A 26,358-nucleotide genomic window follows, 5' to 3' on the forward strand; every position below is an offset into this window, starting at 1 on the left:
ATTGGTTTTATACAGTAGTTACCTGTCATTGTACTTAGGTACAAAGTCACCAAGTAAAATGGTGATGTCATGTCTCTTTCAGAGCAACTCCCTGAATGTGGGATGGTTGGTTGATTTGGTTTCAATTCAATGTTCTGCATTTAATTCAAACAGTAATAAAATACTCACAAAGTAAAATGCCACCAGAACATGGCAATTCATTTAAAGCCAGGACTGGCCAAAATGTTAATTTCTTCTTACAGTTCTATACATACAGCTCTGGGTATAATTTCTCAAATGGTATTTCTGAGGATCCATGTAATGCTGAAAATTTTAGCACGGGTCTTGAGAAGATAAAAAGTAACTTTGTGGCTATGGCTTAGTAGCATTGTGGTACCTTGTGCCTTTCTTTGTCATGAGAGCTCTTGATGGATGACTAATTGCAAAGGAGAGTTTCCCTATGTGAACTAGAAGTAGAAAAGCAGAATTCTTCTATGTTTTTCTGAGAGCTGAGAACTGGTGCTAGAAATGACAATAAGGAGGGAACAGTCCCCTCTTCTTTGTGTAAAACCACAAGATGTCCTAGAGCATGTGGCTGGTGAAACAGCAGTGTGTTTCAGTCTGGCATTGGACTTTCCACACTCTGTAAACAAAACCTTAAAATAGCATCAAGAGAATAAAAACCTTAGTATGTGTAAAGTAATACTTTCTTACTGCTTTTTCTCAAATAGTAGACATGAAAATGTACTTACATGATGTGCATATAAAGAAAAATCTGGTGGATATCTGAAGTGTCCTGAAAGCATCCACACTCCAGGAAACTTTCCCAGAATCAGTCAGACTTGAAGGAATTTGTGTACTTGTCACAAGGGTTCTTGCTGACAAAAAAGTTGGAATTCTCCTGTTTAGGGTTTCAGTGGTCCCACTGTGATGTGTTCCCTAGAAAAGCTCTCTACCCTGCTTTAGGAATGTGTGTTGGCCAGTCTGATTGGGAATAATTCTTCTGCTTGCCCTGTGTAGAGATCAGCTTTACCACACCTTCATTTACATTTCCCCAGCAACCTAATCTTTTGCCTTCCATATCTCCTCAGTGTGTTGCAAGAGCAATGTCTTCCCCTTTTTTTCCATGCCAGTAGGCTGGTGGGAGAGCACAGAAGATAAAAGCCTTTGTAGGAGAGATGAAGGATTTGGATAGGATACACTTTAGTTTCTAGACTACTATCGATGACTGTTTTGGTATCTGGACTGAATTTTAATATGTCTTCTTCTCTCCCTACTCCAAAAGGCTGGAAAATAAACTAGAAATTTATACATTTTAGTAGTGCCAGAGATTTGTAAGCCCCATCTCTTCTTTAAAATAATTTTGTTCCAATACACAGTTGTTGGTTATGGTATTTCAGTAATAAACAGTGAGTTAGTTTAGTTCTTTGCTATAAAGTACATCTATTTTGGGTCTTGTGAACAAAAAGGAGTATTGGAGGGATGCAAATTGTAATCCTTGTTTACTCTATGGAGAGTTTTGGTTTATGATTCTGTGCCAAGTGTAGTCAACTACGGCCAAACACTTTTTTAATGAGAAACACCTTCAGTGATCTAAGTAGCTATTGTGGCTCATCTGAAAAGATGCAAATAATAATATATTTCACTTGGGAAAAGAAATCAAAATCAGGAAAAAATTTTAGAATACTAGTATTTTATGCATGATATCAAAATATCATACTATGTTTTGGTACAAAGGGAGAATTTGTTTATAACGATGCTTTTAGCTAAAATAAATAGTACTTCATTATTCTGCTGTGACTTACACTGTGAACTTGATGCTTCAAGTGGTGTTTCAAGTCTAACTAGTTGTCAATAATTCTCCAGCTAAATTCATCAAGCAGTCTGTTAGGAAAGAAATTAAGTGATCCCCTGCTGGATTTCATTCAGCTTTCTGCCTTGTTCATTTAGAGTGAGCTGTCAAACAAGGTTGGATACCTAAACAAACTCTGAATTAGACATAGGAAATTTGTGGCAATTTGTCATTAACATATGGAAAAGATCAAAGGAAGATCAATATTTCTGAAGCTTTTCCAAAAGCGTGTAAATTTAGGTGTCTGTTTAACTTGCTGGCAGTGTTAGAACACCAACTGCAACAGAAATGATGATCTAGATGTTTGTCATTAAAAACTGATTAAGTCAGCCAGGTCTTTGTGAGTGAGTCAGGTGTTCCTGAAGTGTTAGAAGGGAATGTTTATGTTATCTGCTTAGGGCAACATTAATTTTATTTTATAGCTGCATTATATGTGAAGATGTCAGTTATTGAATACTTCATTATGACAGCCCATAATTTTGTAGTAACAGTCCCTTTTCCTTCTCTCAGGCTGACATTTGGTCACTGGGCATCACTGCAATTGAACTGGCCAAGGGGGAGCCTCCCAACTCGGATATGCATCCAATGAGAGTTCTGTTCCTCATTCCAAAAAACAATCCTCCCACTTTATTAGGAGACTTCAGTAAACCTTTTAAAGAATTCATTGATGCATGTCTGAATAAGGACCCAACATTTGTGAGTAGATAAATGTGTGTATGTGTGTGTAGATGTTTGTTTTGTTTTCTGCTCTCCTATGCTTGTGAAGTATTTTGCTGGCATTGTGCATCTTCAGTGATTGAAATAATTTCAGGGACTATACTTTGCACTGTGAATTTTAGTGGTGCTTTTTAATATCTCTGTCTCTATCCCAGTTTATTTTGTTTAAAATACTCAAAAGGAGGAGAGAGAATGCTGAAAGAAATTACAGTGGCAGAGGCAGATTCCTAAAATGCAATCTAAACTAGGATAATGTCAGAAGAGAAGCTTTAACAGAGGAGAGAATCATCTGAAATCCTTTTCTTCAGTACAACTTTTGCTGTCTGAATTCAGCTTACAAGGAAATGTTGCACTGGAGAGTTTTCATTAGTCATTTCCATAGTTCCATTTCCTGGGTGTGACCTTCTAACGTAGAAGGATAAGCTGTATAGTCTATGGGTGACTTGATCATATTTTTAGCATGCTCATAAATGTGGATTACTGGCTTTTCTGACTTCCTGTTTCGCTAATTTCCTGATGTTATACAAGTTAGCTCTAGAAGTCTGTTGTCGTACTAAGTCTCCCCTATTAGCATTTAAAATCATGAAATGTTAGCATAACATTAAATATTTAATGTGTTTCTTACAGCGCCCCACTGCAAAAGAACTTCTGAAGCACAAATTCATTATGAAAAATGCCAAGAAGACTTCCTATCTGACAGAACTGATTGATAGGTTTAAGAGATGGAAAGCAGAGGGACATAGTAGTGATGAAAGTGATTCCGATGGTTCAGATTCGTAAGTTTATTTTATCGTCTTTTCTGGGTGTGTTCTTTTTGTTTTGATGTTCTTAAAGTGGGTTTGCTGCAGGTTTTCTGTGTAATAACACCATGTCTGTACACCTCTCTCTGGTCCTTTTTTTTGTCAAGAAAATCCCCTGTATGGCCCTAAAGTCAATGGCCACATAAGTCAATCCCTGTGCTTGTTGCCTCTTTAAATTTTCTTTCTTTAAACTCAATTTCAGTTCTGTTTAAGTGCTATCTATTTCCTAGTCTGAGGCTAGTGGTTGTACCAAAACCACTGAATCACAATTAGAGATATTGCAGAGCACAGTTGAGGTGCATGAAGAAGTTTGCATAGTGCCTGTGGAACAACATGTTTTCTGTAAGTGTCTTGTTTTTCTGGCTATCAGATAACTCTTAAATGGGATGCCATGGGAGAAAATAAGCCTTATAGGTAGATAACATCTTCTGTTTGCTTTTGATCACATTTCAATTTATTCAGCCTCTTTTAAAGTTCAGTTAATGTTTCAATACATGTTTTTCTTCTTATTTTAAGGAATACAGAACTAATCCTGATAGAGTTGTTATGTGTTTGGGTTAGCTGTGCTTGCTTGGTGTTCTGTTGTGGCTAGTATTAGGTACATTGTGTCCTTTTTGTTTCAGGGAGTCCAGCAACAAAGAGAATAATTCTCACCCTGAGTGGAGCTTCACTACAGTTCGGAAGAAGCCGGACGCAAAGAAGCTCCAGAACGGGACGGTACGTACAGACACCAGGAGTTCTTTCTAACTGCTGCTTCTGAAGCCAGTTTAAGGAAGATAGTGATAAAGCTTTGTAACTTCACTTTTCATAAGAACTGACTGGTTTTTTTTGCAGTTCAAGAGATGTTAGTGATATTTCCTATGCCACGTCAGCCTCAAATGCAAAATGTACTGCAGATGCACTGTAGATCACTATCCATTCGTAGAGATGGGAATTTTAAACTCTCTTACTAGTGAGGAAAAACTGAACTGTTTTTCTGATGCTGAATGACATTGTTTGAGATGTGTCATCAGGCATCTGTTTCAATATCCCATAACATTCGTTGGTGTACTGTGTCTTTGTGGGTTTTGTAATGCATTTTAAAGACTTTGTTAAATTTAACTCAACTTCCAAAATCGCATGGGCTGTGCTAAGAGGCAGTGTGTATGTTGTATATATGCTGATATATGTTGTAATATGCTGATGTAATCCATATTTGTTAACTTCTAGGATCAGGATCTTGTTAAAACCCTGAGTTGTTTAACTATGATAATCACCCCTGTGTTTGCTGAGGTAAGTGTTGGCTTAAAAATCTTTGAAAGTATTAGCCAAGTGTCTAATAACTTTTCTAAATTTTAACTTCTTTGATTTGCTCCTCAGCTCAAGCAGCAGGACACAAATAATGCTAACAGAAAGAAAGCAATTGAGGAACTTGAGAAAAGCATCAATGTGGCAGAAGCAACATGTCCAGGGATCACAGATAAGATGGTGAAGAAACTTATGGAGAAATTTCAGAAGTAAGTAGTTTAGTGATAAGAGAGAGATCTGCTATGTGCAGTGCTTTAGCTTTGTAGTTACAGGTAACACTTCTGTCTGAGACCACAACTAATACTAACAATTACTGTATCTGGTCTTGAAGTGCTGCAGCTTTACTGTAGTTGCTGTATCTTGCTTCTTTAATTTAGCCTGCAGGTTTGTCTTAAGTATATTTGCAGGCAATAGAGAGGAGACAGAGACTCTTTTTCTTACTTCTTTTAGGAATGTTTTCTTGAGAATATCACTTCTGGTGGGTTTTGTACTGTGAACCACTGAGATGAAGGCATGTACTAGTTTAGTGATGCAGAAATATTTATGTGCTGTTTGCCTATCTGAAGCAATATAATTAAGAAAATTTTTAACTTGCATTTTTTGTCTTCAGATTTTCTGTTAATGACTCATCCTAAGAAACTTCACACAATTGACTGCTGTTTCGTATGGACCCAGTGAAACCCACCAAAACTACTTCAAGCTTGGCAGTGCTTAGCTCATGAGCTCCTTGTGCCTTTTGGATCTTTGCAACATATTGATGGTGATTGAGGATTTGAAAGAACCTACTCAACTATTTTGTGGCAGTGCACATGGTTTTATATTTTCAGGAAATTATTTTGTAAAGGACAACTTTTAATATTGTAGTTTCACCTGTTTAATCTGATAAATGTTGAGGTGCAGTTTTGCTTTTAGAAATAACCATTACTTTAGTTAATAGAATGTGCAAGTACAGTATGTTTTGATGCTATTTTGTTCCTGTACATGGAGTTGTACAGGTCTTTTATATTCATGAGTTAAACTTTTGTAAATCACTAATGAGCTTCAAAGAAAAATAGCTTTTTCACAAGCATATTCAAGACATGTAATGTAGTGGCAAGGGTATTGCTGTAGCACCTGCTTCAACCAGCATATAGTTATCGTGCCCTGAAAAACAAACCTGCAACAGTATCTATTTTAATTCTAAATTGGTACAGTATTTTAGGCAGCTCTATGATTAAATATATTTGAGAGCAATATGGCAATAGTTTGCAGGTGATATGTAGCAACAGGTCTATCCTGATGTACAGTCTGTGTATTACCTTTTAGAACAGGTTTTGAAGTAGTAACTCAATCTTATATCATCATGGTAGGAAAATTTAGAGCAATACAGTTGAGGGGGTGGGGCTTTCGGCAATAATGGACAAAACCTGAAGTCCAGTTTAACTTAATTTAATTTTTTTTCCTCTGAGTATACATGCCTGGGTGGAAGGGAGCCAGAGAAGCCGAGCGTCGCATGTTACATACCTCACACGCAGGTATCGGTGTAACACCAGCGTTCTGTGTGGTGGTGTTGTTTCTCCTGTAAGATATTTATACACATTTTTGTTCTGAAATACATTAAATACAGTACATCAGCATAATTTGTTTATAATTTTCTGAAAGTGTATTTTAAATATGTATTTACCAGTTAATATGCAAATAACTGAGTTATAGATATTCTTTCACAAAAAGGTAGTACTGTGCAGTACGGAGTGATTTTTTTTCATAAAAAGTAGGTAAGACTATAAAGTTGCTTTCAGTTATATATTTATGGTACTGCTAGATGGGTAATCTCTTCTGTTGTTTTGTTTTGATTTGGTTTTTTCCCTTTTTCAACCCAGTATGTATATTATGCTGAAGTTTTGAACTGGGATTGTTTTTCAGTACTTAGCTGTGGAACTGTTGGTGTAAATTTATTTTTGATAAAGGCTGGGTGTGTTTATTTTATGGTTCAGACCTGCACATTTTGTTTTTGCACAAAAGTCATTTTAAAGAATCTGAAATATATCTGCCAAATATTGAAAAAGTAATGGTGTGCAAGTAAATACTGCATTTTTCGTCAAATGTTGCCATTACATCGTTTTTATATAAAGGACACTTGTGAGAGATGGTGGTTAGATATGCCAAGGACAATTATTTTCAATGGTGCCTACACTGTAAAAAAAAATTACTTTTAACTCCTTGTTTTAATTTTAAAAAAAATGTTTCTGTTTAAAACTTTCATCTGCTATATAACTGAAATTCAATTAGAATTTATATCTGAGAAAAAGTCTGGAAATAGTTTTTGAAAACAATAATGTTATGGATTAAATAAATATTTTTATAAATGTAAAAGCAGCAAAAGTTGTAAATACAGTTGATCTGAAGCTTTACAAAATAACTGCATCACAGAAACAAATTGTAGTGCTCCTCTAGCTTCTGTAGTTGTTAGTCTTGTAAATCTGTTTATAGATGAAGCTTATTTCAATGTTTTGGGGGGTTTAAAATGGTTTAAAAATAAATATTTAAGTTCTGTAAACTTTCATGAGCTTGTTCTGTTGTGCATCACTTTATCCTGGATAAAATGCTGTGCAGAGGTGTGGACATGTCTGGCACAGACTCACGTTGTGAGAAAGGTGTTCCCTGCATGGGTGCTTTGCAAAGCTCTGGGTGCCCCACAGTGTCCTTGGCCAGAGGACACCTCCCAGCTGCTGTGCCCCAGGGAATGGATGGAGCAGTCCCGGGGTTCAGTTTGGTTCCTTTCCTAGAGAGGAGACTCTGGGATGTGTGAGCTCAGACATGGCTGGCAGTGCAGTCTGTCACAGCCCTGTCACAGCTCTGTCACAGCTCTGTCACAGCTCTGTCACAGCTCTGCCTGCCTTTGGCCTCAGCATGGGGCAGTGAAGGGTCACAAAGGCCCGTGCCACAGCTCCCTCGATTTTCACCTCAGCAGCCTCAACACAAATCTCATTTTAAGGAGCTCCATTTACATTTTTCAGAATTAAAACCATGTTTTTACTTGCATGTCACTTCCCTTAAGGTGTTCTTTTTCTGTGGGAGTCTGAGGGAAGTGCTGATGGGAATTCCTCCTGAGTTTTGTGACTGGTGGCTCTACCCTGTTGACGCAGGATCTTTAATCTGTGCAACTCTATGAACAATTCTGGGTAGGTGGCATTAGCAAATGACATGGGAAATTGGAACCTGACATATTTGAGATACAGCTGTAGTAAGTTGCTGGACTATGGTGCCCCTTCTTTTCCTGTGGAATGGGTGGGATGTATACCTACCTCATGGGACAGCATGGGAAAAACTCCCCCACATGTGTACAAATCAGACTCGTTCTCTTGTATTACAGTTCATTCAAGAAGGTTTTTTTATTGTGCTGCATATGCCTGAAGTCTCTGTGCATAGTAAGACTATAATCAGCTCCTAAGAAGGGACATCTGTATTGCTGATTCCAGAGATGAGCTGTCTTTTTTCCCACATTTTAGTTATTGATGAACTGTGTAACTTAATCAGCAGTATTCTGTTGCTGGTAGATAGCTAGTGGAAAGCTAGATCAAAATATTCATGTAGGAACTATCTTCCTGGTCTTTTGGTTTGCCAGGCTTCCTGCTGTAGGTTGAGAAGAATTGTTGCTGAAGAAATCCTACAAAAGTAGTCTGAATTGCAGAATAGAGAAATGTATTTGTTCTTGGGTAGATGAGTCCTTTACCAATGTAACTATTCCTTAAGCCCTTGGTCTCTGACCCCTCTATTCATGTCTGTGCAGTCAGTGTAGTGGCATCACACCTGCTCTTGCCTTGCAATTTCGACAGCTGAATAGGAGAGAGTGTAGGTTTGAATGTGTTTGCACAACGTTTAGTGATCGTTAAAAGTCTGATTTTTATCACACTGTTTTATGACTTAACACTGGAATAAAATTATTTTCCTCTTGGCAAAGTTTTAGTGATGTGTATGTTGGCTTATTTCACAGCTTTATCTATTTTGTCTAAACCTTTATTTGTTTTATATAAACCAGTTACTTCTATCTGAATGCACTGAGTAGCCTAATGTTTTCCCACTGTGATGCTGCAGTGCCTTCCCCCTTTCAGTAATCCTTTGAGTAAGGATTGTAACAGTTTACATTTTCCAGGTTCTGCTGTTTGTCTTTCACCACCAGCAAACCAAATCTTTCCACGTCCTCTCTCCATCCTTGTTTTCTTCCCTAGGGAAACAAAATCACTTAAATAGTTGTCCTTATCTCAGGGGTGATTAGGGCTGAGCAGGGAGTGAGGGGAAGGACTTAGGCAAGGGTTGTCTCAGTTGTTCCTTGGCAAGTGAGCCACTGCTTACTGGGATTGTTCTTTAATTTTAGTCAGTCCCACAAAAGTGGTTTACGCAATGAATTTAGCTCAGAGATGTCCATTGGTGTCACTTACTGATGGGCTGCTTTGTTCCTCTGCTATTGTTGACCACGTGTAGGATGTGCTGAGGCACAGTGCCCACACTGTGCCCCAGTGCTCCCTAGTCCACGGAAAAATCCAAAAATAGTTCCTGAGTCCTTGTTTCTCCCTCTCAATGCTGTTTTCCCAGCATAGTCTTGAAGACCAGACCTGGCAGTTCCTGAAGATTTGGGCAGGGTGTTTGTACGATCTCTCATGGTGGGACTGTGTCTGCTCTGGGACATGCTCAAGGTTGTGTGTCCACGTGCTTGAGGAGCTGACAGTGATTGTGGAAGTATCCCAGGGCTGTGTGTGCAGCCTGTGTTTGAAATGCTGCTGCTTTTTTTAACCCTCTACCAAACTGTGCCCACAGACTGCCATTCTTAAATTTTGGACTGAGTGGCGATTCCTCCTCTTTCCAAGGTGCAGAGCTTTGGGAATGGGGAAGAAAGAACCCTCTAGCCAAAAAGATTATCCCTTTTTTCAGTAGAACGTGCCGGAGCAGCGTGAGGGATCACTGCAGCTCACAGCTTCAGCCCAGGGTGACTAGGAGCAGAAGCAAACCTTACAATGTACTCACTTGTTGGGCTAATGCATTTCTTTAGGCAACCAACCAAGAATGTGGCTGTTTTCAGCAGGGTTCAGGGATCTCCACAAGTCTCCCCAGTTGCTGGGACAGCAAAGGCATAGAGAGAAGGCCAGACAGCAGAGCAGGAGAGGGAAACAAGCTCCTGGGAGCAGAGGGAAGCCCCTGAGCTGGGAAGCACAGGGCAAACTGTGCTGTGGCAGGGGGTCGTGCCTGCAGGACTGGGGGTGCAGATTTCACAGGGCAGAAGGAGGAACTCAAAACTCCAGTGTGAACAACTGTTTTTTATTGTCCACCTTCTAAAACAAAGGACAGCAACATGCAGAGTGAGCAGGACCCATAAGCCCAGGTCTTTTCTACAATTTAATATTTTTTTTTTGTCCCAGTTTTTGTGTTTCTGAAATCCTTCTAGCCTGCTGCAGTGGTTTCTTCACCATGGATTTTCTGGGCTGTCTCCCTGCTTGCAGTCATGTCCTACAAAGACTTACAGGGCTGTTCTTAAAGAAAATTATCAAGATCCCCCCCTAAAATCTTATGGAGGTGTCATCATTTTCAAGATTTCCAAGTAGATTTCATGTAGGTTTAGGGTAATAGTAAGCTTTTAAATAAAAATACTTCCAAAAAGCTGCTTGTTCCTTTCTTACCTGCTCCTGGTATCTTTTTTCCCATGCTGCTTAACTGAGGACAGATTTGGGGAAGCAAAGCACCCCAAAGAACCCCCTTACACATCTCGCTCCCTCAGATTTAAGCAGAGCACTGAGGTACTGGGGCTGTCACGGTGCTGCCAGGAGCTGATGGCTGATGTGCCTAAGCAAAGCACAGTTAGTGTGAACCCACTTCCCAGTGCTCACCATGGGGGGCTTCTAAAAGCTTGACAAGCACTACTGAGATATTTCTGGAGAAGGATAATCCTCTAAACTGGCCAGGAAGAAGACAGCCACGCACAGAGCCTTGTCTTTGAGGTCCAGGTGCTCCCTGCAGCACTGGAGGGAGGTGAGGCAGGTGGAGGAGATGGGCTCCGTGCTGGGGTTTTGTCCTCTGCTCGAGGAGCAGCCTCCCATGAAGATCTTGCTCCTTTCCAAAAGGGCCTGAAACACCCTTTCCTCCAGTGTGCCACCCTGCAGCTGGGAAAAGCAGCAGCTGAAACTATTCTGTGAGAAGTCTCTTTTTCTCCCTCCCCCTCAGTGAAGACTCCAGCAGCTGAGCTCCAAGCATCAGCTTGGGCAGGTCACAGGGGCTTAGCAGGGCTTTAGGAGATCCCTGGCCTCTGGCTGAAGCAAGAACCCCCCTCAGAGTGCGGGGAGGCAAACCAGCTTCCAAGTGTGGTGCAGGGGTTGAATACTTCTGAACACACCCTGATGTCCATTAACACATCCTCTATAGCTAAGACCACTCACACAACACGATCCCATCAATGTTTCATAAGCTGTAAGCAGACCTGCAAATGAACAGTGTCACCATTCTTTGACCCTGGGTCAAGCACCGGCCACCTCTGCTCCCTCTGGCTGGTGTCAGGCACCTAGGTGAAATACTTGGAGGCCCCTCTGGAAATCCTCTCTTCAGCAGAGCTGGTGGCAAAGGACACCTCCTCATCCTCCTCATCCAGCTGGAGGCTGCCCGAGGAGAGCCGCACGCGGGCCATGGGTGAGCGCAGCACGCGGCCGTACAGGGAGCAGTAGTCAGCGGCCAGCAGGTCCGAGTCGGAGTCGCTGGACTCGGTGCTGCTGCCCAGGTAGCGCTCGGTGGAGCGCCGCGGCCCCGGAGCCAGCCCGTGCTGGGCTGGGACGTGCCAAAAAACGCCCCCTTTGCGGCTGCTCAGGGCAGGGCACGGCCCCAGGGGCCTGAACTCAGAGCCGTAGGGGAAGCGGATGGTTTTCATGTCCGACTGGCTCCAAGACCGCTTGGGAGGCTGCTCCTGAAAGCCATAATCGAAGGCGCGAGCCAGTGACCTGTTCTCCCCCACCGTGCTCGTGCCCATGGCCGTGCCTGCAGCCTCACCGTGGAACTGCCCAGCCTGGGTCCCGCTCGGGCTCTGCCGGGGGGGTTTTGCTGCCACAGGGCCGCTTGCACCAGCTGGCCCTGCTGTGTCCTCGCCAGGGGCCAGTGCAGGGCATGGGGACTGCAGCGCCCGGTCCAGATAGAAGAGCACAGGGGGGGCCGGGGCCACCACGGGCAGGGGACAGGGCACATCCGTGTACACCAGCTGCCGGGCGCTCACTTCCCGCATGTTGCCCACAGAGGTGCTTTTACTGTTCCCAGCGAACTGGTGGGGCCGAAAGGATGTCAAGGGATTCCTGGCTCCGAAGAGGTCGATGGGCTCCCACGCCCTCTCCATCTCCAGCTCGGCGTAGAGCAGGGGGAAGGCCGACGAGCTTTTGGAGTGGGGCAGGAAGGTGGGGGATACTTCGGGCTTGGAGCGCTCCAGCTCAGCGGCAAACGTCACCTCCATGGTGGAGCTGCGGCGCCGGCTGTCCAGGGTGGGCTCGGAGCCGTGCACTCCGTTGGCGTGGTAGGAGCCCCGGCTGCCGTAGGCCAGGCGCAGCTCCTCCACCTGGGCAGGGCACAGAGGGGTGGGTGCCATGTGGGTGCCCAGGGCAGGGTGGGAAGGGAGCACCCAGAGCTGAGGGTCAGGCTTGGCCTCCAGCCGAGCTCCTGCAGCTGGGGTAGCAATGCCAAGACCCTGGCACAGAACTGTTGCTGATGCCATGGGGACTTACCTGCTTTGATACATCCGTCAGGAGGTCCGGGGAGGAGCGGCACTGCCTCTCATCGTAGCGGGATGTGTAGTGTTTCCTTCAGGACAAGAGCATGTATGTATGGGTGTAGGGCCAGGAGGGTCCAGTCCCCTCAGGCACCACCCCCCCTCCATGCCCCCGGTACCTCTCGAAGGGCAGGCTCTTCATCTTAGCCTTCCTCCCGTGCTCCAGCAGCTGCCGCTGAGTCCTCCCACTGCAGCATGGAGGGAGAAATGTGAGCAGCACCATCAGCCCCAGCCCTGGACAGGCCTTGTGCCCCATGGGAGGGGATGCAGCAGGACTGAGCAGGGGTCTCTCCAGGAGAAGTCGCTGTTATCACCCCCTCGGATTCAGACAGGGCTGACGTAAAAGGGAGGCTCAGAGCCATCCCCAGACCCTTCCCAGCCCCAGCAGTTTGGGTTTCCCCATGGATTTTACCTGTAGCGGAAGCTGGAACCTTTGCTGCACAGAAGGGCTTTGGGCTTTGACTTGGGCTCTTCAGAGAGCCTGAAGAAGGCGTGGTACTCCACACACGTCTTCCAGAAGGCCTTGCAGGTGTCCCGGCTCACCATAGTGAACTCCAGCGTGTCCTTGCACAGTGCCTGTGTGCCAGAGACAGGACAGCCGGGGTCAGGAGCACGGGATAAGCTCTGCCATTTGCCCTCCTGATCCCCCAAGGGTCATATGGGCTGTCAGTGGCTCCAGGCAGTGCTCTGTCACCTTGCTGGGGACACGGGAGTAGCACATGTTGCCCTCAAGAAGGAGCACCATCATGAGCAGCAGGAATGGATTTCCTCAAAACTGGGGAGTTTGTGTGGCTGACCTTCCATCCACAGCTGTCTGCTCCTGAGCCCAGCAGCTGCCTGTGGCATGGTACTTACAGAGATGTTTGCATGGAGCTTGATGAGAAAATGCTTCCTCTTGAAACTCAGTTTGCGAATTTTGGACCAGTTGAAGGTGTTGATCTTTGTATTGCCCTGCAAGGACAAACACAACAATAACAGCTGGATGGGGCAACCTGTAAAAACAGAAATGCAGTGGACGAAGGTCTGAGTTCACAGGATGCTGCATCAGACTCCAATGCAGCTCTTGGAGCTGCTGAGGCCTGGGGAAAGGGTGCTGGGGTTTGGTGTTTGACTCTGCATCAGCTGGTTCTACAAGTAGAAATTGAGGTTCAGGGCTTAACTCTGCCTGCTGAAGCTCTTTGCAAAAGTCCAGGATTCCCAGACAAGATCCTCAGAGAGGTTAAGGCAGGGAGTCCTATCTGTGCCAGCTCAAATATCATGTGAGTAAAGGCAGAATCAGTGCCCCAAAGAAATAATATTCTCCCCTCCTTTGCTGGGAAGTGTAGCACTGCTCAGCTCACCCCCACACCTTTAGACCTGGTTTAAGCAGGCTGGAAGCACACATTATTCTGTTATCATTTTGCATGAGGTTAGATGCAGCCACACGGCAGAACCAGGAAAAATCGTGTTACTCCACTCTGTGGCACCAGGACCCTCTCAGCTTCTTGGGAGAGCCCAGATTTTAATGGGCTCACAGATGCTCTAATCATGCGTGAGGAGTGTTTATGGCTCTGAATAAATAACCAGGTCTGGCAGCACTAATTACCAACTGCAGACCCACAGCTAGGTTTTATGTTTGGGTTTGTTGGGTTTTTTTTTTTTTGCTGTGACAAGATGTTCCCAGGTTGAAATCAGCTGGTGTGGGAGCGGAGCGCTGCCTCATGCTGGCTGAGAGGAAGTCTGTATTTACTGCGCAGCTCGGCCGTGATTACAGCGTTATGTAATTGCTCAGACGTGGGGGGCTATTTTCGCTGGAAGATTACACGGTGAACACATGTGACAGAGCCGTGGAACCTGTGCTGCTCACAGGGCCACCACGCTCGTGGGACAAGGGCCAGCAGAGCTGGGGCACGCTCAGTGGCACACAGGGGCGGTGGGGCTGAATCCCACAGCATCCCCTTCACGCCCACGGCTTGTGGAACACATGCCCTCGTGTAGGGTTTGGGAGAGTTTGGGGCGCTCGAAGGGGAGAAGGGTCACCTCCAGCTGGAGAGGCCATCCCCGAGCCCCGGGCTCACCCGCAGCACCAGCACCCCCATGTGTGTCACGGCCAGGTTGATCTGTGTCCCCTCGCCGTCGCTGGCGGGGTGCGGGCGGATCCCGTACATCTCCAGCTTCCTGGCCACGTCCAGCAGCTGAACGTCCGACTCGGCCGGCGTCTTCCCTCTGGAGACACAAACGCACGGGAAGCGACAGGAGTGAGAGGGGAGATGTTGAAATGGGCTGGAAAAAAGCCATTTTGTAGGTGCACAGGCTGGCATCACACCCACCCCACTGCCAGCCCTGCCTGCTGACGGGAACATCGTGACAGCAGAGGTCCATCGGGGGGGTTGTGGGTGGCCGTGGCGTGGAGCAGCCCCTACCTGTGTCTCCGGTGGTAGTGCATGATCTTGTTGTCCAGGTACTCCTGGTTGGGCAGGTACCTGTGCGTGGCCAGGTGCTGCTGGTCTGTCTCCTCGTGGAAGTCGCCCAGCTCGGCTTTGGGGACACGGGAGAGCACGGATTAGGCTGAGAGGGGTCGGTGCAGAGGGCAGCCCTGGCTGCTCAGCCACGGCCCGTCCCGCAGTGCCCTGCGGGCTCTCGCTTGCCCTTACACTGCAGCAGGTGGGAGACGAGCAGCGCCGCGCTCTTGTCGCTGCAGGGCAGCCGCCCCTGTGCCAGGTCCTTCTTGATCTGGAGGGTGAAGAGGTACCTGTGGAGGGGGACAGGAGCATGCCCTGGGGGGAACTGGGTGCTGGGCTGAGCCGTCAGGGCCGTGCCTGTTCCCATATCTCAGCCCATGGGATGCACATCCGCAGGGTCACAGGATGAGCATGCAGCCCCTGCAGAAGGCTGCAGCTGGGCACCGTATGACCTGTACATCCCTGTCATTGAAATGCTCATTAGTAGATTTCAAAATTAACATTCCTTTCTGGTTTGGAGGGCATTTGCCTCTCTTGGGGCTCTGCAGAAGCACTGTCTTGGTATTGTTCTTAGTTTGCAATGCTTTCTCTAAAATTGTAAAAGCTAACAATGTCATTTTTAAAAATAAAACTAAAGTTTTCTCTCAGAACGCTGCTTGAGGCAGGAGCTAGACTGAGCAGTCAGACTCTGTGCCCAACTGCTAAAGTGTTTGGCAGTAAACAAATTGCAGCCTCATAAGACAGCTGATCCTTCAAGTGCATTGTGTTTAAAAACAGAGGATCAAGAAAATATATTCTCTGGTTTTGTTCTGTAAAGCATAATACTTAGGATAACCACTGCACACAGACAGGCTGGGGTGGATGAAGATAAAGAATTAACACTCTGCAAAAACACAGCACTGTGTGGTAAGAAAGTAATAAAACAAGCACTGTACCTGGTCAGTTCTTCTCTCAGGTGGCCGGGGTCCACTGGGAAAAATTTCACCATAAATTTGAAAAGAACCTCCTTAGGATCTTAAAACACAACATCTTCATAAGTTTTCTTTTACATGTCTATTGAGAACATTTACAACTCTCTTCACACATGCTGCCTCCTCACAGAGTAAATTATCTCGACCCTTACAAATCAGAGACTACAACCTGCCCCCCCAAAACCAGCCTACCCAGGCTACCAGTATTACCAAGGGATGCAAATAGAGATTTGGGTATCTAAAGAATATTAAAGAGAAAAATGTCCCAGCAATTTTTTAAATTGCAAAAATCCCTGTTGCAGGGGGTTTCCATGAAATGGTGCGAGGGAGCGTGGCCAGAGCCTTGGTGTAATTGCCATCACTGGGGCTGTGTGTTAAACTCAGCCCTCCAAGCACTTGGGGTGCAACAGCTCCATAGGAGGCTGCTTGGGCAAAGGTTTTTTTTTTTTGTGGGATGAGTGAGAACAAGCAGCCAAGCCCAAGGCAAAATGTGTGGAGGGAGGGAAGCAATTAGGTAAGCACCGACTGTCACAGAACACCCTGGGATGGCTCAGAGGGACAGGCCAGAAGGCACTTGGTAAAGGAAATAGGTGCCTGCAACAATTCCATTTGTGGTGCACCCAGAAAGGGAAGGCTCCTTATCAGGCTTTCCCCTTTCAGGGAAATTCATGCAAACACTGTTCTGCAGCCTCCCCATGGCAAAGACTGGGGTCATGGCCCCAGGCTCTCAGTCACCTCCCAGCCATCGTGTACTGGGGGAAAATATTATGGGGATGGAAAGAGGCCTGTGCTGCAAGCAGCACTGTGTTAACACTGGTCATGGCCATGGCAGAGGAGGCTGGGCCTGAATTCAGGTCAGGCTCTGCAGCATCTCCGTGGGGCTGGGGAGGAGTTGCAGGGCCTGCAGGGCAGAGGGGGGACCCTGCCTCACGCAGGTGCCCGGGCCACTCTGAGCTGCAAAGGGAAAAGGAGGGCACGCAGGAGCAGTGCCTGTCACACTGCCAGCACGGCCACACAGGCACTCAGCCACCCCTGCTCCTCTGCCAAGCTGTCAGATTATCAACAGCTCCGGCCTAAAATGGTGCAGCTACCAGATTGCAAAGGCAGTGGTATTTCCGTGGGATTTTGTGTGGACTGAGGTGTCCTTGCAAACAATCCTGCCCAGCCTCACCCTCTAAAATGAGCCTGGTTAAGTGCTGGAAGCCAGAGATCCTGTCCCCCAGAACAGCAGTGCATGAATGTGTCTATGCTAGACTGTCACTGGTAATGATTTATAAGAATTCTATTCTTGAAATACTTACTTTTGACTTGCTTTGTTATGGGTTTTAGTGGTTCCAACCAGACCTGAAATAAGGCAAAGAAGCAAAGAAGAGCTGGGTAAATAAACAGCACGAGAGATGGGGAATAAAAGCAGCAACAGCATGGTAGAATGCAGCATGAAAATGTTGGCCAGCTTGGCTGCTCTGACAAGTGTCCTGCTGGGCAGTGCCACACGGATGGCTGTGGATAGACCACCAGCTGTAGATATCACTGGGGCTTGTGGCTCCCCTCCTAACTCCCATTTTCATGGTTTTTCTGCCATCATAGCAAAACTTCCCATTTAATTTTCTGTTTGGAATTTCAAGGAGGTGCTAACAATCCCCAGCCATGCAGGTGATGGCAGCTCCAGGGGCCTGCACTGCCAGCTGCACTCACCTGGTTCCCAGCCTGGCTGTGAAACTCCAGCCCAAAATACTCCTTCTCCACAAGGTTGAGGTGGCTGCAGGTGAGGTTGAAGAGCCCTTTCCCACAGGATTTTTGCTGGCAAACAAACACAGCACAGAGGCAGCAGGTTAGGCAATGCTGACAGCAGCCGTGATGAGATTTCAGAGAGATGGGGAGAAGTTTCAGCTCCCTCTTTCACCCCTTTCCTGACCATGTGTGGCAGCAGCTCTCTGGCCACAGAGAGCAGCACAAAACTTTCCCAGGCACTGTCCTGGGGAAGGCTGTGAGAAGATCAGAGAAAAGAATGATAAACAATTCTTATCTTCACTTGCTGCACCTGTTGTTGTGAACATGTGGAATGTGTTATAAGATTTGTTTACCAAAGGGTGGTTTCTCAGCTGGCCAATGGTGATGGTGTTGGGATTCAAGGACCAGTTGGCTCCACCTGTATCGTGACTGTAAGGGCGATGGGTTTCTTAATAAGTATAGAATAATAAAGAGATTGATCAGCCTTCTGAGAGTCATGGAGTCAATGCTAATTATTACCCGGCTGAGGGCCTGCGGCAACAACCATGCAGCAGCAGAATCTTACTCAATAAATGCTGTTGGCTTCAGCATGTACAAGAGGACAACTGCATGCTGTGCTCCCTGCTGTTGGAAATCAGATTCCTTCCCATCACTTCTCTCCTTTATTAAGGAACATAAACCAGAAAGGAGAGCAAGAGGAAAATAAACCATGTTTTGATTCACTGTTTGCAACTATCACTGTCTGGGCAGTTCTGTCCCTGGCAAACCAGTGAGTGATCCCCAGGACGAGCACCTGCCTGAACCAGGGACAGCCATGGCAAATGTGTTAATTAAGAGCCAACGGGAGCAGACCTCAAACCTGTGCAGTGAGTTCCTGTGTCCCAACAGTCGGGGATGAGCTGCTATTATGGTTAATGGTAATTAACAGCAACAGGACCAGAGATCCTGTGCCATGGGCTCTGAGTCATCTGTGGGCTTTAGCAATATGAATTAAGTGGTGCTACATGCTGATAAGGGAGGCCAGGCTGTAGTTATTCCCAGTAAACAGAAACACTTGGAGGGTGTTTTCTTGACTTGTTGCCATGCTGTATGACCTGGCTGGAGAACAAACCAGGGGGCCCCTGACTCTGGAAAATGCTCCAGAAAGCACCAGAAATTAAAATGGCAGTGACCCACCCCAACAAAACCCTGATACATCTTCATCAGCTTGTGAAAAGCAGACGAAAAAGAAGTAATGGTTATTGCAAAAGCAGGCTAGAGCAGAGAGGCCAGGTTAGACAGCTGCTAAATTATCACATGTTGGGTGATGGAGGGAAAGACAGGCTGCAGCTCCCTGTGGCAGTGGCTGTCCCCAGCAGGGATGGGAGGGACCTGGCTGCTGGTGGTGATGCACTCTAATAACCACCTTTCAGGGCTTCTCCTGGGATGAAATTGCTGGCTCTGTGCTGAAAGGCTGCAGAAAAGTGATAGCATAATAACAGCATTTGATCTGCAGCACTCCCAGTTCTCCTCAAAATTACTGGATCACAAGGGTAATTAAAAAAATTATAAATGTTTTTTCCCAAGCTAGAATTTTCTAGCATGAAAGGCCTTGGCCTTTGTCAGGCAGCCAGGAAAGACAAGCATTTCTTACTGGGTTATTACCTACCATATGTCTGCTGGGAGCGACCCACTCTGCTCCAGCACTGCCCAGGGCAGGCACCACGGGACAGGAGCAGCCCCAAACCCAGGAAAACCTGCTCACTGGGAGACACAGCCCTGCTGCTGCAGGGGATGCTTTAGAAGCAGAGCCCTTCTCTTGTAGAGTGTTGCTTGCAGGTGTCCTGTCCTGGATTTTGGGGTGCTGAAGCCAGTGCTTCCTCAGGCACGGGTACAGTTTTGCTCAGCAGCATCAGCCCTGCACTGCACCAAGTGAGAGAAGTGGGCTCTGCGCTGGAGGAGCACAGTGCAAGGCAGAAGCAAGACATGTGGGGCTGTTTGTCCCATGTGCCAGCCTACAGGTGCCTCTGGGAATGATGCAGGGCCAGGTGAGCACCCACAGGCAGAAACCCCAGAGTAGAAGGTGAAAAGGAAAGGCTGGACTTGCCCTTCACTCCTCAGTGAAAGCCTCTGGGACTGTGAGCAGAATCAGAAAGCCAGAGGCACTTCCAGGGGCACTTCCAGAGTCAGACAGCAACATGTGCAACACACGGGACACACACATGCCCATGTCCCCAGGGGGACTCTGGCAGCACCTGCAGCCCAATGGCAAAGCCCATTTCTGCAGCATTCCCACGGGACAGGCTGCTACACCCAGGTCCATGCTTTAGGGGTGAGCAACAGCTCATGGGATTTGGTGTGATCTTTTCCCACCACCTTGGGAGATGCCTGCCCTATCAGGTGTGCTGCAGCCAGCACAGGGTGTCATGCACCCAAAGCCACCAGCCTCCCTGTGCCCTCACTCCTCTGCCACCAGGCCCACACACCTCCTGGCAAGGAATTCCCGGCCTTACAAGGGACACATGACCACAGGAGACTCTGTCCTTCACTCAGCCTCTGCAGCGAGTTTTTCTGGGCTTTTTGGTTTGCCCAACAGCATCCCAGGCCCAGCCATGGGGTGTTCAGCAGGGAGGGCACAGTGGGGACATTCAGAGATGTGCCAAGCCTCTCCCTCCCCTGCCCTGAGGGCTCAGACCTGTTATCCCAGGAACCACCTCCAGTGCTCAGCTGAAGGAAATCCTGGGAACTCAGCGGTCCCAGCTGTCAGCAAGGATGCAGATGGAGGCAGGAGCCTTCCTGGGTCAGCATCCAGCACCAGGAGAGGAACTGGTTCTCATGCAAAGCAGCCAGGAAAGGAGACCTTGCTGCTCATGCCAGTAGCTGTGACACCCACGTGAGGCAGGTAGATGTTTACACTGAGAGGGAGGTGCAGGGGGAGTCAGGCCCTCTGTGTTTTCTTTCTTTTGTCCTTTTCCCTCCCGTTATACTGAAGTACTCCTCATTCAAAAGAGCTTTCCAAAGTCAGGAGGGGCTTAGGAAGAGTTGCTTAAAATATCTGCTCAAAACTTAGCCCAAAGCACTCCTTTTATACTGGAGAAGTCACTAATTCAGCTACTCATTTATTGTACCCACACAGCAGCAGCAAATGCACGAAATGCCTAAAAGGGGTTTCCAATACCATTCCATGCTAAAAAAGGGAATGACCAGGAGTTCCTCTAATGGAAGCTATTTGCTGCAGTAACGTGTCGTGCAGAGCTATAGTGCTGCGTTTTGAGCAAATAAGAAAACAGAGACAGAAAAAAATGCAGCAACATTGTAGCAGAAGCATCTTCTGAATTGTGTTTCACTATAACCTGATCTAATCAATGGGGGGAGGAGGGGAAGGCATTTTAAAATGACTAGTCTCATTTTTAAGCTGACTCCTGGACTAGGATAGATTAATTAAACTAAATCAATTTCCATACTGTGTCAAGGGATGGAATTGCCTCTTTTGTGCAAATACTGTCACAAGGAAATGGAGCTGTGCATCTGAGAGAGCAGTTCTCAAGCTGTGCTGTAAACCACAGAAGAGGACAGTAGCAGAAAAGCAACAGAACTTGAAAAAATAACCACTTTATATTAAACACTCTGCTCCCACAGCAGATGCAGGTAAGTACTAGAACAAATCTACTTGAATTAGCTAATTCAATTAGCTAGTGTGATTATCAAACCCTAAACAACAGTAAATGTGCAATCACACTTGTAAAAAGATGCTTCTAACACCCAGTCAAGCCAAACCTACTTTCAGTTATCTATACACATATGCATAAACCTAACACCATAGATATTAATACTTAACATTTTAAACCTAGTTCAGAGCTAGCATTTGTTAAATGTGAATTATTAATCACAATGTATTGTGGGACACTGCCATGCAGAAAATAAGATAGAGTCAGTTTTTTTCCTCAGCTATTCACAAAACCACACAGTTCTTTTTCAACTGAATGCCCGGGAGAAGATGTGTGCAGATGTTTCTCAACAGGGATAACTTGGACAAATATGCTATTTTTATTCTGTTCCCAGACTTTACTTCCTTGCTGAATGTTTACACTGGCAGCCAGACAAAGGAGAGAACTCAACACTTGTCAAGACCATCACTTAATTTAACTGATTTACTAAAGATCACATCAGGTAAGTAAAAGCCATTCCTCCTTCTTCATAAATAATACCAATAACAGGAGAGCACAGGAGTGTGTTGATACCAAAAAACACTTGCCAATTAGTACTAGAAAGCCAATTAGTACTAGAAAGCTTCATTTTGAATTTGAGATTGGTTTTCTTTTTTAAAGCTGAAAACAAGAAGCTATTAGAGACCATGCAATCCTTCAGAGCAGCAATGATTTAATAATTAACACCAAAAAATCAATAAGAATATGATACCCACTTACATCAACTACAAAGATCTTCTGGGAATCATCCAGGAACTGGACTTTCAGGTGCAGCATCCTCGGGCACGCAGCTGGGTGTGCAGCAGGCACGGCAGTCCTAGCAGTGTGAGCCAGGAGCTGGGAAGGGAGCCCTGACTCCTCTTGCACACATAATTCCCTCTCAGCTGGATGGAGAAGGCTGCACTCACAGATGTGGAGCAGAGGCTGGAGCAAACGAGCTGACTGCCTAAAAACTAATTAAAAAAAAACAAACCAGCAAACCAATACCTCCCTTGGTTTAAATGTCACCACTGCAATAAAAGATGTTTTCTGCCTGTGAATTATGGGTGTATTAATAGGGGGAAGATTGGCAGTAATGGGGCTGAGATAAATAGTCAGCTCTTACAGCTGGTGGTGAGCAATGCGAGGGCAAAGCGAGCCCACGCTTGGTACCACAGGGTCAGGGGAGAAGAGCTGAGCATCTCTTCTGCCAAAGTCACCCTGCAGTGAGTGTCACCCTTGCTCTGCTCTGGTTAAGGGAGAGCAGCTGGCTGGCAGCTGTGCTGGCTCCATGGGCAGATCATGTCCTGTCCACTGAGTGATGTGTGGATGGGCTGATGTACTTCACCAGAGACGGGAAAATGTTTCCAACTGGACTCAAAACCAGTTGTGAGTCCTTCCTGGAGAAGAAGGAGAACCTGCCCCTCATTCCTGCCTCACACCGTGGTTGAGTAGCTTAATGAAGTCTCACAAGCCTTTGAGACAACCTGGTTCCCAGCTCAACTCTGAGAACCCATGTCCCCACTCATCAGCTCATCCTGGCAGTGCCAGAGCCAGCCCCCCACCCTCAGAGCCCCGGGCTCAGCCCAGGCTGCTGTGTGCAGCCTTGCTCGGCGTGCTGGGTGCCTGGGGATGCTTGTGCTGCTCCTCTGCCCCAGGTGCTGAGAGCCGTGAGGAGCTCTCTGACCCCTCTGGTTCCTCTCACCCATCAGAGACCACCTCACTGAGCTTTTGGTGAAAGCAGCCTTTGGGCAGGAGCCCCCACTTTCAGAAATAAAGGCACTGAGCAGTGCCAAAGGCAGGCTCTGGACTGGCATAGGGGATCCTTATTGCTGCTGCTGGAAAAAGTCACAACCACACATGATCCTGGGGGACCCAGAGTGATAGAAACAAACAAAAAAAGCAGCAACAAAAAACCACAGCAAACAAAAAACCCCACATTTAGTGCTGCAGAGATTTTGCTTGGTGCTCCCTTGCCTATTTTTATTGAAACTTCCACTGTAAGTCACTTCAGACCATTTGCCATGGCCTCTCTTACACTTCCCAAACATTCCTGAGCATGTCAAGACAGAGGCCATCAGGGCAACATAATACCTTGTCATCTCTGGTGCAGAGAGAAAGACCATAGAGATTTTTATCCACAGAAAAATGTATGTCTTCTGCTAACCAAGACAAAAAGGAGCCTGGAAATCAAAGCCAACCTGCTTTTCCTCATGAAGCTGTTCCACAAAACATCTGAGTCCATTGTGCTCCACTGCCAGGAGGGGATGGCTGTGCCCCCTGTGCCAGCACCACGTCAAGGACCAAATTTGCAGATCTGCACGTGGCCCTGGGGTCTGAGCTCTTTGTGTCACAGGACAAGGGCAGCATCACGTACCAACCATCCGGGGGGGCTGAGTGCACTTTCCCTCTGCAGCTTAGAATGTTTGTGCTGTCAAATACTGACAGGCACCAAGGAGAGGAGCAGCTCTCCTGTGAGTGGCTCTCCTGTCACGGGCACAGCTCCGCACTGGGAGCACGGCGGGGACACTGGGCTGGCAGGGGGGGTGTATGGGGGTGCAATAGAGGAGCCCCCAAAGCCCAGAAGAAGCCAAGTGTCTCTGCTACAGGCTTTCCTGGCATGCCAGGGCACTGACCCTGGACTCCACAGATGCTGTTGGAAGCTGGGCACCAGCCAGTCGGGTTGTAGGCAGAAGAACATGGTTTATTTCACTATCTTGCTAAGAAGGAATAAGGCTGTGTTGGGTCAGACAGGACCTCTGGCCATCCTATAAAGCCATCCATGGACACAGCATGGAGCCAGCAGCAGCAAACAGGATCAAACTACATTAACAAGAGCTTTTTGGGATAGGATACTGAAGGACAGCAAGAAGAGATGTGGGACAAGTAAGGTTTGCTTGGAGCATTTGCATTGGGGCTTGGAGATTGTTGCTGTGTGAGCAGATGAGGAACCTGTTTTATCCCCACCTATCTCCTTCTTCTGGAGGTGACTTGGGGACCAGCTGGAGCAGCACACAAGGGGAGCACCAGGAGTAATTCTGGCTCCTGGCCTGAGCCAGTGCCAAAGTCCAGCCTGGTATGTATGTCCTCCTTATCTGCAGGGGCAGGGAAAAACGTGAAAATGGCACAGGAAAGCACAGAACCCATGAAGAGCAAGCACAGCCCTACTGGCAGGTGGGGAGGGGACCCCAGGCAGCAGCACCAGAGCACAGTGGGGCCTGAGCAGCAGCATGGTGCAGTGAGCCCTGTCAGCCAGCTCAGCCCTTGATTTTAAATACTCTGGCCCTCACTACCACCATCCTGCATTGCACCAGTTCTCCCAGGAAGGACTTTTTTCCACCAAGTGCACCTGACAATGCATATTAGACTGGATGCATTGTCTCAGGGTCTTCTTCAGCCTCTCAAACACCCTGCAGCTTGCTGGGATGGACTGAGCAGAGCAAGAAACAAGAATTTTCCTTCCTCCCAAACCCTGTTGCCGCTTTTTCCAAGGAGAATGCTCACATTGACATTTGGGCGTTTCTCCTTTGTTCCCCGTTGGAGCGAGGGCAGAGACAGGGCAGAGAGCTGAGCACTGCAGCTACACCCTGCAGAGCCTCCTGGAAGGGTGAGCCACTGTCACCGGGCAGTGAGCCAGCCAGTTCAGAGCTGCTGTCCTGGTTTGGGGCTGGGGATGGGCAAGGAAATGCCCCAAACCTCCCCACTGCCTCCTGAGAGAGCAGCAGGCTGTGAGAGAACAAACTCTGGCAGAGAAGGGACATAACATGCTACCCCTGCAGCACTGTGCATTGCTGTCCCTTAGATTTTTGTCATGTTTATTTCAAATTTGGTTTAGAGGAAAGGAAATGAAGATGTATAGATAAAATCATTGAACAGAGATCTGCCAGGGGATTTTAAACACCACAGTCCAAGAGGCAAGAACCCACACCCAGCTCATTGCTGAGCAGACAGAAATGCACACTTGAAATGCCAGACAGGACTCACCCAGGTGGACTTTGGTCAGCTGTGACCTTTCATACACTCACATTTCACCTCCCCTTCCTCAGCTGGAGCTGCAAGGACAACATCCACGTTCCCTCCTCACCCAGCCATAACTCCCCCAGCTGCAGGGCCAGGGAGAACCCAGCTCTTGGCTGCATTACTGAGAGCAGGCTCTGGCACAGCCAAAATCCTTCTGAACAGCTCCGGGCCCACAACAGGCTATCCCAGCTGGTTAAGGAATCCAAGGCATGGCACCAGCACTGTAAACAGGGACATTTCTTTCCAGAATAGGGTACCTACCACATTCCTGCTGCCCTACCAGGAGGAATGGCTTCACTCTCAGCTGGGGTCCCAGCTTATACACAGTTGCTTTAAAATTTTTATAAAATATACCCCCAAAAAGGATTTTCAAAAAAAAAAAAAAAAAAAAAAAAGAAATCCTGAAAATCCTGATTGATGCAGAGCGACTCCAGAATAGATCAGCTGTGTTCCCAAGCTAAAGAGAAAATGAAGAGTTTGCTAGAAACTGCAGAGAAGATCTGAGTTAGGTCCTAGGAAAGACCCTTAAATTGTGAGGCAGAAAGAACACTGGAGCAGGCTGAAAAAACCAGAGTTGATTTAGACACACCTATAGGGGACAGTCCAGTGATCACTGGTTTACATTTTCTCCACATTATATCTTGAACATATATCAACAGTTAGATCTGGCTTGCCATGTCCTGCCCTTCTAAAAACTTCTGCCTCAAAACTGTTCTATTTATTGAATATAATAAACAATGATACATTTACATTTTCAAATTTTGCTTACCATCAGCTAAATAATCTGACATCAGTGTGCTGAAACTCATTACTCATAAGTAACTGCTTGGAAAATGGAAATAATTGCATTTTTTATTTTGTGTTTAGGTGGGGTTCACCCATTACCTTCCAACTGCAGGATAAGAGTTCTCTGAACAGCATTTTGATATCAGAAGGTGACATTATGCAGCAGCATTTTTCCCCAGTCCCACCCAAGGCAAAATTATTGCATAATCTCAAGGAATCACAGAATTAAAGCAAATCATATTCTTGTGATTATATTTTTATTTCAGCTTCAGCAGCTAAGGTAAGCGGCTCTTTTTACCTACCTGCAATAACAGAGTAGGAAATCCCAAATAACCTCGATT

General features: G+C 46.6%; 2 protein-coding genes across 5 annotated transcripts in view; one reads left to right on the forward strand and one right to left on the reverse strand.

Moving 5' to 3' along the window:
* STK26 (serine/threonine kinase 26) overlaps positions 1–7,177 on the forward strand; it is a 30,179-nt gene extending 23,002 nt beyond the window's left edge. For all 3 annotated transcript variants that reach the window (XM_053989831.1, XM_053989832.1, XM_053989833.1), the window contains exons 6-11: positions 2,342–2,527; positions 3,176–3,324; positions 3,972–4,065; positions 4,558–4,620; positions 4,708–4,844; positions 5,246–7,177. In XM_053989831.1, the coding sequence (XP_053845806.1) occupies positions 2,342–2,527; positions 3,176–3,324; positions 3,972–4,065; positions 4,558–4,620; positions 4,708–4,844; positions 5,246–5,270 (654 nt within the window). In that variant the 3' untranslated portion in view covers positions 5,271–7,177. The remainder of the gene's footprint in view (positions 1–2,341; positions 2,528–3,175; positions 3,325–3,971; positions 4,066–4,557; positions 4,621–4,707; positions 4,845–5,245) is intronic.
* Positions 7,178–9,947: 2,770 nt separating this feature from the next.
* Positions 9,948–22,149, reverse strand: FRMD7 (FERM domain containing 7). 2 transcript variants are annotated; one of them, XM_053989844.1, is made up of 12 exons: positions 21,953–22,149; positions 17,511–17,615; positions 17,117–17,159; positions 15,780–15,813; positions 15,037–15,134; positions 14,806–14,920; positions 14,461–14,608; positions 13,259–13,354; positions 12,816–12,979; positions 12,523–12,591; positions 12,360–12,435; positions 9,948–12,193 (listed from the first exon to the last, which is right to left on the reverse strand). In XM_053989844.1, the coding sequence occupies exons 1-12, from the start codon at positions 22,007–22,009 to the stop codon at positions 11,162–11,164; spliced, it is 2,037 nt and encodes a 678-aa protein (XP_053845819.1). In that variant the 5' UTR covers positions 22,010–22,149; the 3' UTR covers positions 9,948–11,161. The 2 variants fall into 2 exon arrangements, with proteins under 2 accessions (XP_053845819.1, XP_053845818.1); XM_053989843.1 differs by having other exon boundaries at positions 15,780–15,858.
* Positions 22,150–26,358: the final 4,209 nt, after the last annotated feature.

This window comes from Vidua macroura, chromosome 14, assembly GCF_024509145.1.
Source record: "Vidua macroura isolate BioBank_ID:100142 chromosome 14, ASM2450914v1, whole genome shotgun sequence".
In the NCBI taxonomy this organism is placed as follows: domain Eukaryota; kingdom Metazoa; phylum Chordata; class Aves; order Passeriformes; family Viduidae; genus Vidua; species Vidua macroura.

Excerpts from the sequence above, each read along its gene's own strand:
- FRMD7 (XM_053989843.1), bottom strand. The coding sequence starts at position 22,009 with ATGCTGCACCTGAAAGTCCAGTTCCTGGATGATTCCCAGAAGATCTTT. Across the intron at positions 15,135-15,779 it reads CTGAGAGAAGAACTGACCAG|GTACCTCTTCACCCTCCAGA; the intron begins GTACAGTGCTTG and ends CCCCCTCCACAG. Across the intron at positions 14,609-14,805 it reads CACTACCACCGGAGACACAG|AGGGAAGACGCCGGCCGAGT; the intron begins GTAGGGGCTGCT and ends TTGTGTCTCCAG.